General features: G+C 39.0%; 1 protein-coding gene across 6 annotated transcripts in view; it reads right to left on the bottom strand.

The window, feature by feature from the left end:
- The window catches only part of ARID5B (AT-rich interaction domain 5B), a 119,667-nt gene that overhangs the window by 74,930 nt on the left and 29,375 nt on the right, over nt 1-15,362 (bottom strand). For 3 of the 6 annotated variants that reach the window (XM_014250420.2, XM_088059802.1, XM_088059800.1), the window contains one exon: nt 3,446-3,514. The exons of the other annotated variants lie outside the window; for them this stretch is intronic. In XM_014250420.2, the coding sequence (XP_014105895.1) occupies nt 3,446-3,514 (69 nt within the window). The remainder of the gene's footprint in view (nt 1-3,445; nt 3,515-15,362) is intronic. 6 annotated transcript variants of the gene reach the window in all.

The raw sequence follows: 15,362 nt of genomic DNA on the forward strand, positions 1-15,362 counted from the left end.
TCTCTTCTTTATTAGAAAACTCTAAAAATCAGATCAGGAAAACTGTTCTAGGAATTAACAAGCACATGATCCATCCTTCAGGTCCTTCAGGAGTTTAATGTATGCCTGTTTGATGGTTATTACTATTTTATACCTTTGTGTAGATAGTGGTGAGCTGAATCTGTCGATCTGACAGCACTTTTCTTATGCCAGGATGTGGTCAGCTTTTTAAACAGGGTGTATATAAATGTCTGTTTTGTAGTAAACCATTAGTTTCTAGACAAATGTGCTGCAAGCCCCTGCTTAAAATGACACAAACTGCGTACCCCTGACAACTGACGACTTAACTCAAACCCCCAGCATAAATTAAAATCAAGTAATTTTTACAGGATCACTTTCATACATGCTGGTGCAATTCCAGTGCGTATTTTGTGATGCATTTGTTTCCTTTTCTTTTTTTACTCCAGGTTCAATAGATACATCTAAGAATGAACAAAGGCTGAATAAACTGAAAATTTGTTTAGTGAAAGACAAACACAGTGTTCCTGGAACAAAGATTTTTTCCTCAACCACGCCCACATTAAGAAAAGAGAAATCAAAGCAGACCAATCCCTAATAAAATGCAAGCCTGAAGAACTATTATTTGCTTTTATCAAAATCTCGCATGTGCCATTTAATGGTGGACTTAGTGAATATTTCAAGTATTTTCAGAAATATGATCAGAAAGAGTTTCCTCTTAGGATAAACAAAGCTTAAAATGTGGATCACATTCCATTAGAATTAAAAAAAAACATGACTTCTATAAACATACAACTGAGGTATTAGGAAACCAAGTTGCTGTATTTCTGAGTTTCATTTTAGCTTCAACAGACAGAACATGGTAAAAGATAATACCTACAGTATTCTGCTTGTGAGGCTTAACTGAAATTACTCTAATCCTATGCTTATATCATAATTGTGTGGTTTAATAACCCCCTTCAATGTCAACTTTTCATTTATTTTTATATTTCAGGGTTGAAAACAGAGAAACTGTAATTAGGAAGCAAGGTTCCACCCCTGCCTTCCAAACACTGCCTGTATCTGCAGAGATGTAATCCAACAGTTCCCTTTGTAAGGGGTAAAGAGAGCTGGGATTTGGCACAGCCTGACATTTATGTTGGATTACATGTTCTTCAAGTTGTCTTTGTAAGTAAGAGATGCATGAAATGCCAAACACAATGAATCGATGCAAGAACTGACTTTTCAAATCAGCACAACAATTTTTAATATGTAAAGCAAGACAATTAAATGTCCCAAAAGAAAAAAAAAAAGAAGCCTGTTAAAAGGAAGAACTCCTAGCAAATCCATCTAGAGCTAGAACTATTTACAGAGAACAGAGGGAAAAAAAAAATGTAACATGCTTTTTGTTTGCTTGTTTCAGAAACATCAGCCTATAATGTTATTGCTAATTGCCATAATCTACCCTCAATATCAGTAAGCATTATTTCTCTTTAAAAATACCTTCACACCAGGATTTTATAGAGCTTGATGGAAAAACTATGCATGTTTCTTCCTGTACCTAATTACCTCAACTGCAAAAGCTGCCAAGTATTTTGCCCTTTAGTTCTTTTAATCGTATTAGTGCAAATGCATTTGGACGCCAACAGAAACAAACATTTTAAGATTTTTGCTTAAAAGATTCCAAATATGTATGAGGCTGGTGCTATGAAAGCACACTCCACTTCTTCCCAGAAGCACAGAGTTATTCTTGCAGAAGAAATATGAATTTGTGCCTCTTGTAAGACTAAATGTCTAGTTTCAACCCAATTTAAGTAAAATAATGTCAATATGAACTGCTCTCACAATGATTTATGCTACCTTCTGTTACTTTATTACATTAGACATTCCTTTCTCTAAGCTTTATACTTTTTGCCATCCTCCTAGCAACCACATAAAGGCTGAGTACCAACTTTAAGCACCTGGCACCCTTCCAGGCTCGACTGTTATTGATAATTATATTGAAGTTTCAATTTAATTGCTACTCTGTTGTGACAGAGAATATTTTTTGTGATTAGGCTTTTCCCATTTTCTGTCCATTCATTTTTTGTATTACTGAAAATGACTTCCCCCTGCCCACCCGAAAACACAAGCAGAACAATGATACAGATAAGGGTCTGTACATCTGTTACTATCGTTAACAACTCAGTAATGTGAAGGGAAGAAAAAGAAAATTAAAGGGAAAAAAAATTGTGAATATAATTTCTCAGGAGGTAAATTTCTTTTCAGTTTAAGTGCTCTTTTTCTTTTTACAGTTACTCAGTGATTTCCTGTTCTAATTACAAGACATTATACTGAAAGTAATTTTTAAAAAGGAAATGTACCAGCACAGGAAGCTAAATAGAAACACTTGCTTGGTATGGTTTGAAATTGCAAACTTTTACATCTCTTATCAATTCTCTGCTCTACCTTCATGCAATATATTCTATCACACATCTACCATTTCTTCTGAGGCAGTTAACACAAATGTATACATCAAAGGGGAAACACACTTGCAGTTAAATTGCAGGCAAAGGAAACAAAACAAAACAAAGCAAAGCAAAACAAAACCACAAAACAAAAAATCCATTTTTTCCTCTCCATGTATCTGGTAAGCTGGAGGCAAGCCAAGCCTTGGAGTGGAAAATATTAGAAAGTACAAAAAAAAAGAAAAAAGCAGCAGGCTTGATTAAAAAGCAAAAGAAGAGATATTCAGTTCTAGATCTAAATGCCACAAACTATTTCATAAAAACATACTGTGACGTAAATTACACATCAGTATTGCACTGTTGTGGTTATTTTCAGAAATGGCTTGTATTGTAAGTCAGCTGGTAAAACCCCACCCTTGATGATTTTGTAATTCTCCATACAGCAATCAATTGGAGCAGTCATGAAATTGCTAAGAAGGAAAACAGACAGAGCTGTAGAGAGTTTGTAATAAAAAGATAATGTACTTTTAACATAACAGAAGCAGAAGATTGCTTTTATTAACTAAAAAAAAACTACTTAAAAGGTCCCAGGCTTGCCATTTGTTTTGATAAATGTTGACACAGATCTTTGTAAGATAAGCAATGGAAGTATCCGGGGAACCAGATAAAATGGGACATTGCTTTGGCATGTGGGTAGCAAATTGAGCAAGGGAGCTATCTGGAATACAGAGAAAAAATGAAGAAAGTGGCAAGGTTCTCTCCATCAGGTTCCCCTCCCACATGGTGCTCTCTCTCCTCTGCCTTCTTCATAACCCTCCGTTACTAAAGGGGTCTCCCAGAGGATTCACATATCATAATGATATGCAATGGCTTTGACCATGATAATCAATATTCTGGTGATACAGAGGTAATGGAGCATACATCTGGATGTCCGGAGGGACTGGTGCAGTGCTAAATGAACATGGCTCTGACCTCCGTGGTGGGAGATCCCCTGACTATTGCAGGGCAGCATGTTCACTGACCTCTCAAGACTCTCCAGCTGTTAAGGTCTAGTTCTCCTTCTCTTGTTCCACTCCTCTGGCAATGACTTCCTGCAATATAGGCACGAGAACACAAGTGTAGATGAAGCAAAGATGTGTAGCTCATCCTTCAAAACCAGTCAGATAATCTGCTGGTCAGATAGGCTCTACACAGCTTCGAGCTGCCCGTTCTAATAAAAACTCAAAGAAAGAGAGCACAGTTTTCAGCAGACAGAAGTGAACTTACCACACAGCTACCTAAAACCCCTGAATCTCTCAAAAGGTCCAAAAGCAACAGAAACAGCAGAACAATGAAAGAACAGCCACAAAGAGGAATAAGAAACTGGGTCTTTATGACCTCAAAATCTTTAAGAGGAGTGATGCTGTGAGAACACCTTCCCATATCATAGTCCAGCTATAACCTGCCAAATACCTCTAAACTTCCAAGATAACTTCAGGTGGCCAAGCAGCAATGACAGTCATCACCTATACCTCTGGGGACTCCTGTGTGGGAAAAGAGAGTTTTCCCAGTGAAATAACCTCCATGGGAGGTTCCTTCATGCCTGGCTCCTGCCTGACCACTTCTCACAACAAAATTTTGCACAGACACTAGCTAAGAACCACAGCAGGAATCCATGCCCCACAGTAGGAATCTGCTGTGGACTAAGAGCAACAGCCAAGGAATTCAGGTAGCTGCATCATTGTCACAAGGCACACTTTTAGCACCCTTTCCACCCTTTCTCCAGTGGTTAGGAAAGACTTCTCAAACACAGCTCTTCCAATCCACTCTGCCTTTTCATTCCCACGGTCTTTATTCACTCCAGTAAAGACACTTGGTATGCCTCAGCTGGCTAATTAATCACAAGATCTAAAAACATTAATCTAAGAATCATATTTCTCTCACAGATAAATGCAAATACAGTAACGATTTAGCCACATGAGATGGGACAGGAAATCTGTGGTTTTGGTTTTAAATAAATTTGGGTAAATTATTGACACAACAGGGATACCTCATTGTCAGCGGGACCCATGCTACTCATCCTTGCTTTGAGAATCCCTGTCTATTTGAATGCTAATGCAATCAAGACAAAAGCAATGTGTTGCAGGAAAGGAATACAGTGATTACATTTATGTTTACCAGATAATGATGGTGTTAACAAGTTGCCTGTAATTCTGACATGGATGTTTGCCTGCCTGATTCTGTTTTTAAATTGATCAGAAGGCCAAAGTTTCTGCCTTTCACTATTTCTGCCAATTGTGAGAGAATAAAATGTACAGCCTTTCTGCATGTGTCAGATATTTCTCCCCTTCTAAGGAGGGGACAGAACTAATTCTCAGAATTTCCTGCCACTTCCCCAGCCCTTCGTTTTCTGTCACAGTGCCAGCAGAGCATCAGCCTTTCAAAGAATTCCTAAGCTTAGTTTAACATCTGAAAGAATGAGAATACTTACAATCTACTCAAGATTGAAACTACTGAACAACTGAACATGAATACAGTCATTAGAAAAAAGAAAAAAAGACAGCATCACCTAATACTTACTTAAAGCACATGGCTGAAAAACATTCTACACTCGGTTATTTGGATCGGAGTTGTTTTACTCCTACTTAATAGGGACAAAGCATGCTGATCAATGACTGACAGTATGTCCATATAATCAAATATTCTATAATATTTATCTCACTAAATCACTCAAAATTCAAATCTTAAACCAAATTTTTGAAGAAGACAGAAGAAATTTAATATGCAAAAGTTTCCAACCAGGTATTCCACATCCTTTTTCAGACCCTAATCCTATATTCAGCTCCTCATAACTGCAGCTCCAACCTTGCACTCCCAGGATCTCCAGCACCTTAGGAAGTGCCTCATAAACCTTTTGAGGTGTTTCTAGACTCAAAAGAAGAGTGACTGACACTCATAATTTCCAGCTTTTATGTAACCCTTCCATTCATAGGCCTCAAACTGCTTTATGGAGATGAGTAAAAATTATTATCCCCCATTAGAGAGAGAAACTGAGACAGAGAGAGCTTAAAGGATTTATTCTACAGCATCAAACAATTTAGAGTGCAAGGGAGAGAGCAAAGAGGCCAGGCAGAAATTCTTGTTGGGAAATTTCTGCTAAGTGAGAGATCCCTAAGTTTCCTCAAAAGGGAAGTAATTGTCTCTGGTGGCCCCAGCCAGAGATGGGGCATGGACCAGGTGGCTCTGTGCTGAAGCTTCTCTCTTACCACAATCATCTTCCCTGTCCTGGACAATTCTATTCAGCTGCTGCCCAGCTGGGATTAGCTTCCCCTTCAATAAGGGTGTCTGCAGAGCAGCAGTTCACCCTCCTGCCAAAGGCAGGTGACTGCCATGACAACTGGAGGAACACAAGAAAAGCAAGCTGACACTGGTGATGTGGCCGCAAAATCACCTCCCTGCCCCCCAAAATTTCCTTCTCTCCTTAATCATCAGGTCACAAGCATGGGCCAGCCCATGTCCAAACAGCCATGGACAGCTACAGAAAACCGTTCTGATATAAAAGGTTTTTAAACTGCCCTATTAGCTTTCTAAAACAGATGGAGATGGGGGGGAAGGGGGAGATTGATTGCAGAAGGGAGCACATGCTGCCTGTCCTCTTGAATGTTCTGGGTCATGTGGACCATTCAGGTTGAATGTGCATCAGCTTTAAAACAAGTATTTATCCTGGTTGTCGTGGTTACTGATAAGCAGCTTCAATTCTGCTGATAACAAAAAGAAGAGAGAATTAAAAAGGGGAGGGGAGCTGAAAACATAATTTGGTAATATGACGAAGCCAACAAGAGGAATTAAATCACATTAAACAAGCCAATTGTGCTGTAAATGGCTCTGCCTCTGTATTTGCTTTTAAATCATCTCAGGCTCTAACATGGCAGCTACTTCAGTTTTAACAAACCAACAGTAAAAATCCCTTTTAATAATGAAAGAAAATAACTGTATGCTTTGCTTTAGCTGAATTCAAACATAATTTAATTTTTCCTGAAGTAAGATTTGCACAGGGAACAATCAGATAATAAGCATTATCATTCTCACAGACAAAACGGAACCAGCACTTTGCAATTTAAAGTGCTATTTAATGCACTGTTTTCAGCAATCTCTGAACACCATCCAACATACCACTGAACTACACTTCAGTACTTACACATAAAGCCTGATCCTGTAAATAGTTGAGCATGGGGGTTATGCTATGAACACAAGTACTACAGCTGAGGCTGAAGTCACACATTCCCTACAACACCCTTGTGAGGGGGCAGTCACATCCTCACATCCACTAACTTTCCCAACAACACCTTCTCATCCTCTGTATTATTATTACTATTTCTATGATCATGTGTCTTGGTCCCCCTTTCTGACGTGTAGCACTGTAGAGAGAAAATACTGGAGAAGTAAGAACTCTGCTCTGGCGGAGAAACATGCAACTAGAACCCCTGGCAAGAGAGGGGCACACATTTTTACAGCAGTGATAATTAACCAAAGATGTAACAGATTCCCCAACCCAGTAATCACGACTGAACAGTTTCTTCCTCAAGATTTTCTCTGGACTAAAGAATTTTAATCTCATGGTCTGTTATTTGTCTCCTATGCTGAAGAGGCCCATGACAAATCCATACTCGTGTGGCATGAAAAACTGAAAAGAAATGGAAGTTGCTGAGAGTTAAACTGAGTTACTGGGTTTAATACCAGAGTAACCAGGTCTTCTGTCATCTCCTCTCTCTTTCACTTCTGCACACCATTCAAACATAAATGACAGACAAGGAAATGCAGCCCTACTTATAAGGGACTGATTCATCACCTTTTCCTTGCGGCAGAATCAACTGCCTTCATCTTCCACTGCACCCAGAAGTATGAGTCAAAAGCCTTATTTTGGTGTCTCACACGGGGCTCTTTCATTATCATTCTGAAAATTTGAAGGAACTGCACCCTCCTTGAAATAGCAGCAGCAGAAGCTGCTGGTCCCAGAGCTCCAACATGAGGGGTGGAGGGTGGAAATGGTCCAATAATTTAAACAATCAAGCCCTGCTTTTGATGTTTATGACCTCTTTGAAACCCTTAATGAAGTAACGACCCCATTAATTCTTGCAGGGTATTTAATACACATAAAAACTGCATTACTACTATTTACAATTTACTACACAAGCAGTATCTGCCTCTTTATAAAAATAACAAGCTCACTGTAACCCTCCTCTCCCTAACCATACTGCTGATTTCTTTGACACATGGAGAAGTGAGAATAATTACATTTTACTGAGTGTGGTTCATTACACTGATTTAAGTAAGATTTCCAAAGCTGTAAAAATATGCTTTTCAATTTCATTTGTTTCTAGCACTTCACTATGAAGACAGTTCATAAAGCCTTCAAAAACCATCATCAATACAGACAAAAATTGTACCCTGCTCATGTGGACATTTGACAGAGGGATAATAGGGTCTAGAAACACCACAGTCAGATGTTGCTTTTCTATTTAATGTTTCCTTCTGTGCCAAATATAATATAACAGACAAGTGTTAGAGAGACATGCAGGGGGGAGTCTGAATAGAGAGCTTTAAAAGCGGTCCTTAATAGAGAAGCTGTATGCTTAGTCTTCAATAATATTCAATAGAAATTTACTAGCAGCCATTTTCTCATGTAACCTTTTACAGGGGAGCAGATAAGATAGAGCACAACACAATTTGTCAACTGCCAGATATAAACAAAAGAAACCATTTTTAATAAGTTTCAGTGGCCCTTTGTATTTGTTTTGCAACATGTTAATAACTTTTTTGGAAGCCAATCAAAGACAACAAGAGAAAAAGAAGTCAAGCTGGGAAACAAAAATCACAGTTTAAGAATTTTACAGATAAACTCATGTTATTATCTCCTTAAACCAGGAGTGGCACAGAATTGGAAACACAATGCCATTTATTTTTTTTTAAAAGAGAACTTACAAAAATGCTAGTGTCATATATACTTTTCCAAGAATTTGCTGTCTTCTATCTCATCCCAACGGAGCACATACCTCTTCCCCAAAAGAACCTTACTCAGGTTCCCCTCATTCTCAGTGAAGAGATCAAAATCAACATGAAGACTATGAGGAAAGGCCAGATGGGAGTCGCCAAACTCCAGGCCAATTACCCTACCACCCTCTACCACACCTCTCCAGCTACTTGGAAACCCTCACCTGCTAACAGAAATTATGTTGCACCAAATAACCCCCAAACTGTTGCTCTGATAAACAACATGTAGCCTTTTAATGTAGCCTTAAAAGCTGTTACAGGCATATGAGTAAGTCTACGGGTGCCCATAAATCTGTGGTTTCTCATTTAATCCTATTCTGCATCACAACAAAGTGGACTGGAGCTGAAAAGGAGTAATAGGAAGAAGGTCTAAAAGAAGAGGGAACTAACTTACAACTCCTTTTATGATACAGGGACCAAAAACTGAGTGATATGCAGTATAAGATGAACAAAGTAACTGTGCTGAAATTCGGCAATGACAGGACCTTCCTGTGTGGCAAAGGCTGTTTCATTAGGTGATCCTGGGGCAAATCCTCATTTTCTACGGAAAAAGAATTAGTTGCAGGCATGTGAGAGCTTGTGGGACAATTGCTCCTGATTGCTTCCCCTTCCTGCAGGCACAAGAAGAGAGGCAGAGAACCTCCTCAAAATCATATCTACCAATATTTGTGCAAAAACATTTCTGCAGTACTGAAGTTCAACAAAGGGTCCAAATGCTCATATGCACCCTCAGTCCCATTTTTAAGGTAAGGGCCTTCTGGTACTGAAGAAAAATCAGAAAGCACCAAAATCCCAGCAACATACAATGCAAAAACTGATCAAGTGTTAAGCAATTTCATTAATGTTATTAAAATAGAGAAAATTCCCTTGGAAAATTTCACTCAGGCTTTCCCATCTCATTGCAAATTACTCAAGGCCTGAGAGATGCGTGTGGAGCAAATGAAGAGAAAGCAAGCTTCTCTCAGGTAATTTGGAACAAGTCCTAGTCTAACTGGTAGAAAGACCAGGCTTGTAGGCTTCAGTGAGAACAAAGGTGGGTTCTTTGAACTAGATTATTATGGCATCTCTAAGAGAGGTACAAAAATATACAGTGAGAGAAGATGCATCAGAGAACAAAAGAAGCTGCCAGTCAGATGACAACCCTCCTTGTTATGATGATGGAAAGACTCCCAGACTTCAGCAGACACACACCTGCAGAATTTAGGATCCTATACCCAAAATTAGATTTTGCCTTCTAAGGACTGTGCAAAGGAGTCTGTTATCCAGTGAAGGGAAAGAACATAAGCATTTGCTCTTCGAGAAAGAGGAATGGCTTTTTGAATAAGAAAGGGCTCCCTGTGATGGGAGCATAACAACTCAGCCCCACGCTTCTCCTGAGAACTAATACAGGATTTCTCGTCCTCTTCTGCAGGACCAGGAAACCATCCCTGGAAAAGAGGAGAAGCTGTGCTACCTGAATTATCAGAGAAAGCCTCAGGTGGAGGCAGGGTGAGAAAGGATTTCAGGACAAGTTATGCCTATGAGCTGAGGAGCACAAGCAAGTATCCTCCCACTCTTTTCTCTAGGCAAACTCTCCTTCCAATTTTTCAGTGAGAGCGTTAAGTCTGTAATGAAACTGCCTAGGAAGGGCTTGGCAGAACCCTGCCAATCTTCCAGAAACACCAGGCGGCTTGTGCTCTGTTCCCAACAGGCTTTGGTCCCACACCCAGCAGAAAGGAAGGCTCCCAAGTAAGAAACAATCCTAACCCACTATCTACTAGTCTGGAACCTGTTTTAATAATAGATAGCACTATTTCAAAGCACTTAATGACGCTAATTAGTCCTCAGGGTATTCCTATGAGGCAGGTAGACAGGTAAGTCTTATTTCCCCTGTTTTACATACGAAATAACTTCATCAGAGATGTTCTGACTTGCTTAAGGCCACGGAATGAGTCACTGAGCTCAGCACTCAGCAGGTCCTGGCTCCCAGACCTGTGCTCAGACCTCTCAGCCATACCTCTTTCACAAGTGCAAATCTTCATTTCAAACGTGGAAGGAGAAAGGAAAGATCAAGGATGGGTAACACTGGGAAAAATTTTGTCTGGTAAAGGAGCTTCCAGAAGAACAACAAAACAGAGCTACATATCTACTGAATGCTAGATACCAAATCTAGAACATGGAAAGAGATGAAAAACACACTAATACCAAATCGTACAAGCTTTTATTATATATTCTATTAAAGCAGTCAGAGCTATTTACTGTAGTTTGTAAATACCACTAATGTCAGTTTAATAGATTTACATTCCTAATTTCTCAAATGGTCAAAGCCCACAGTCCTGGCTGCAGATAATCTATATGTTTAGCACATACATGTAAGTTGCGTGCCCACACCCACAAAGTTACGCTGAGGTGATATTCCATACTGGAAACTTTTGTGATTTCAGACATCCTGGGTAGGCAGGAACAGTATCAATGTCTCCTTAGGAAAGAGCAGCAAATGGTTCAGCCACCATTTGCAAACAGTCAGAGCCCACAAGACACCAGATATTACATTCTTCCATCACTAGGCTGCTGCATCACCCACTACTTAACTGCTCTTGACCAGCGCAGACAGAGCTGGGCAGATGATGCCCTAAACCTCTAGCACTCCAAATCTAACAAACGTTTTCCACAACCCTGAATGTGCCTTTCAAAGACTCCTTTCCTTTCAGCTCACAGGCCCATATCCCACAGACACAGTTAAGTGAAGCACGATCCTTGAAAGAAGGGATGCAGTGTAACAGTCCCGCAGAACATTCACCAATTGTTTGTGCTAAAAATAATAATTTTGCTTCTATGAAATTCAAAGACCAATCTCCAGGCTAAGCAAAACATTACTTCCTTTTCAGAGGGAAAAAAAAAAAATACAGTGCATTACCAATCTCAAACAGTGATGTTTAAACACAAGTTTGATAAACTATATACAGTATAATACAGCTGCTTTGCATTTTTATTCCTTTATTTATAGACCAGAGCAAATTATTAACTCAAAAATGTTGTTCCAGGCAAAGTAATGGACACACAATAAAACTATTCATCTCCTCAAAGGTCACTGCAGGAGAAACATACATTGTTTCAAAGCCTACCAACAATGCTATTGTTCCAAAGAAAAGCGAAAACATATAATGAGCAGTTAGTGCATATATCTGCAGTGGAGACCCTGGGCTAATTTAAAGTGCAATCTTAAGGCAATCAATCATACTCTAAAATTACTTCATTTTCCAAACTGTTTACACTTTTTAAGTTAGAAATCCACTTTCTGCTATTTCAACTCACGATTTACAGCTACAGATTTAGCATACCATGGCATGCTGCCAAACTCTAGTCATGAGGGAGCTAATGATCTGAACAGATCAGTGTTTTATAATGGAGAAAAGCACATGTAAATTTCCAGCATGTCTGCAAGTAATCAAGGCATGCTGACTATAAATGAGGCGGCCTCACATTTATTTTAGGAGAAATATTGTAAAGCCCCACTTTTTATCCAGGCCAACAACAACAACAAACAAAAAAACCCCCAAAAAACAACAAAACCCCACAAAATAAAAAAAGAAGAAAAAAAAGAAGAAAAAAGAAGAAGAAAAAAAGAATCTGTTAAAAAGGTACTCCAAGATTATTCCAAACGATTCTAAATGAAACTGCTAGGCAAAAAATATGTTAAAGAATAGTACAATAGCTAATTTCCTTTGGTGTTTCTATCTATAACCAGATCATATCCTTATCATGGAAAGCTGGAACATTAAACTCTCTAGTTCATGGAATCAAAACGCAAGAGTATTTCATATTACATTATAAAAAAATGAGCCATTCCCTACAAACAAGGTCAGATTTCTGGAATGCCAAAGGTCTACACTGAAACAGAAATGGGAGGAGGGGAGGTTTTTCCCACTTGCTAAAGAGCAGTGGGAAACTAGACTAGCAATTCAAATTTGTTTTAATAGTTAAAATGGTAGAGGGAGAGCAAGAAGTCTCCTAAGAATTAATACTTAAAATTGAGTATGCTCTTTATTGTTTCATTACAGTGGCATAGCCAGATAATGACTTTGTGTTACTGTACAAATAATGCCAGATCCTCAATTTCTAGCAGAAATAATTACTCTATTCTATCATTTTCTGCTTATCATCAACCTACACCCCTTTCCTGTGGTATGTTTGGGGCTAAACTTAAAAAAGTTTCAGATTTTCTCCTCTTTTTAAAGGCCATACCAAGGAGGTATATTTTGATTCAGAAGAGGCTTTAAGAATGGAGCTATAAATATTCTTGTGTTGTACTTCATGAAATTCAATCTGTCATGATGGATATTTCTGTTGCATGCATTATTACATGCCTAAATTCAATTGTATAATTGGATAGGGCTAGAAACAATAATTTTGTTTCAGCATACTACAGATTTAAAATACCTGTATTCATAAATCAACATAATTATTTGAAGTTATGTCATGAAGCAGAACAGGAAAGGAAAAATTAAAATAAACTAGCTGCTAAAGAATTTGATTTTACTTTCTTGAGACTGAAATTTTTTACCAGCTTTGAGTCTTACCACCACTACAATTGGGAAAGTCTTTTCTCCTTTCCAGTTGCCATGAAAGGCACTTCCTCCACAAAGATTTTGCTTTCTTACAGCTTTCCAACACAACTCTACTGAGGAACCTGGCAATTCCACAGTACAAAGGATGCACCTGCATTGCAGCCATGGCACCAGGATAACAGGGAGCCAGGCTGAGAGATACAAAACCTGAGCTCTCTACAGCCAGCCAAACGCCTGATGGGACAGGGGCCATCACTGCTAGTACAGTCTGTCCAGCTAGAAGCTCTAGAGGGAGACAGCTGAAGTCCCTCCTTGCAGTGAAAGCAAAGCAAACTGAACATTCTTTGTCCCACCATGTTAGATATTTTGCTACTCATCCACAAAAAATAATTTACTAACTCCTCCTCAACCTCTCTGCACTCCTTACCTCACCACTGTCAGGATCAAAACTAATTGAGCCTTTCTTCTCTTTTTCTACCCCTATCACACATAAGCAAGAGTTGGGGATCAGCTTTGATAGACAGCCCCTGGATGTGAAAAGAGTTTGTCACTTGTTGATTTATTTTTAATTACTGCTAAGCAACTGCCATTGGTAGTTGGGCCTCGGTAGATCACCGCCCAGCTAAGGCAGAAGACCAAGCAGAGGTGAGCACACATGTAGGGAAACACCAGGAGATGCTTTGGGATGGATTGCACTGTGTTACTGGGAGAGACAAAAGCACTGATGGCAACTGGTTTCTTCCCTCCCCTTACCTACAGTTATGCAACCATTTTCCAAATCTCATCTCCACCCACCTTTCCAGCCATGCAGAGCTTCATGCTTACTGGAGGCACTGGGCTACAGCATGACTGAAGTAAATATTAAAACACAGATTCCTCCTACAGCTTCCCTGAGAAAAAAACTTGCATTCACAGGGAAGAGGTGTCCCAAAAATCTCCTTCTTCTGTTTCTCCTGCTGCTATTACAGTATTTTTTAAAACCCTTTTTCTCCCTTCTTTCTCTTTTGATCTTTGTAGGTCTCAAACAATGTATTTTATTACTTCTGATACTTACATGAAGAATCTTAAGCCTTTCAAAAATATAATCTTTTGGCCAAGTGCTTTATGGGTACTGGAGCTCAGCAGCATATACAGTTGCATGTACACACACACAAAGAGATATGTGTAGTTTCGCCAGAGGTGACTATGTAGTCATCACCATATGTCTGTGTAATTACCTTCTGTTTGTGTGTACATACAGAATAAATTACACAATTACTGTAACATGATTAAAAAACTTACTTTCTCAAATTCTCAACTTTTACTCTCACACACTGTGACATCAAATTGGAGAAGTAGCTGAAAACAGGTAAGACTTGGATTTCCTTGGTCAAAGAATACAGGCGAAAAAAAAAAAAAGAAGCAAAAAAGGGTGAACAAACAGATCTGGGGGGAAAGGCAAGTCAATTCCAGCTCAGCAAAAATTTCTAAGATAAAAAAACAAAATAAAAAAGAGAGGAGATATAAATAGGTGATATGAACAATTCTTGAGAGCAAAAAGGCATTTTTGTATCATCTGAGTTGATGTCACAGGGTAGTTATTAACTGGCATAAACACACACTTTCAGTACCACTAAGTCACCTGGAAAAGCTGGCTCTCAAATAATAAGGCTGATGGAGCCAGTTCTACTTTTCTTTACTCCAACTTGGAACTGTTGCACAATTATGATACAGTACATCAGGATCCCATAAACAGAACTGAAAAAGGGAAAGAAAACAATTTTTTTCCCCTACAAGTCAGGTTCAGTGCTTTTGCCTATTAAAGTAACCAAATATGTGTCTCTCTGAAATCAAAGCCAAAAGGCAGCATGCCAGACACAGTTAACAGATAAATCAATGCTCCTGAAGGGTGGGCTTTTTTGTTTTGGGGGGTTTCTGCCTGACAACAATCTAGCGGCAAACAAACAGAACACTCACCACACATCTTGTCAATCTACTCACATGAAAAAGGGAAGGAAATGCAAATACTTTTGAATATCTAGGCACTGTTTGGAAAAACTTCATGTTCTAACCTGTCAAAGGTCATGGTCCTCATAACCATGAAGTCTGCAGCTATTGTAAAGCTCACCTCATATAATGTGTAATTGCAGCTAATTTATTACTAAGGTCATTGGTGGGAGTTTGTAAACAAGAATGAATCACAGATTTCATTTCTGTGTCCCTTTCAAACTGGAAGACCTAACAGTTTTCTGCTCCAACATACAAAATAGTACTGCTTCTATAAACCTACTGAGATCACCTTGCCAGCAGCTTCCATTTAATTAAACTGACAGCAAAACAGGGCCTTAACTAATGTGATCCAGACCAGCTTTCCTTCAATGCA

This window comes from Pseudopodoces humilis, chromosome 9 (genome assembly GCF_049639895.1).
Source record: "Pseudopodoces humilis isolate 2021_Gansu_Grassland_sample_001 chromosome 9, ASM4963989v1, whole genome shotgun sequence".
NCBI classification, from domain to species: Eukaryota; Metazoa; Chordata; class Aves; order Passeriformes; family Paridae; genus Pseudopodoces; species Pseudopodoces humilis.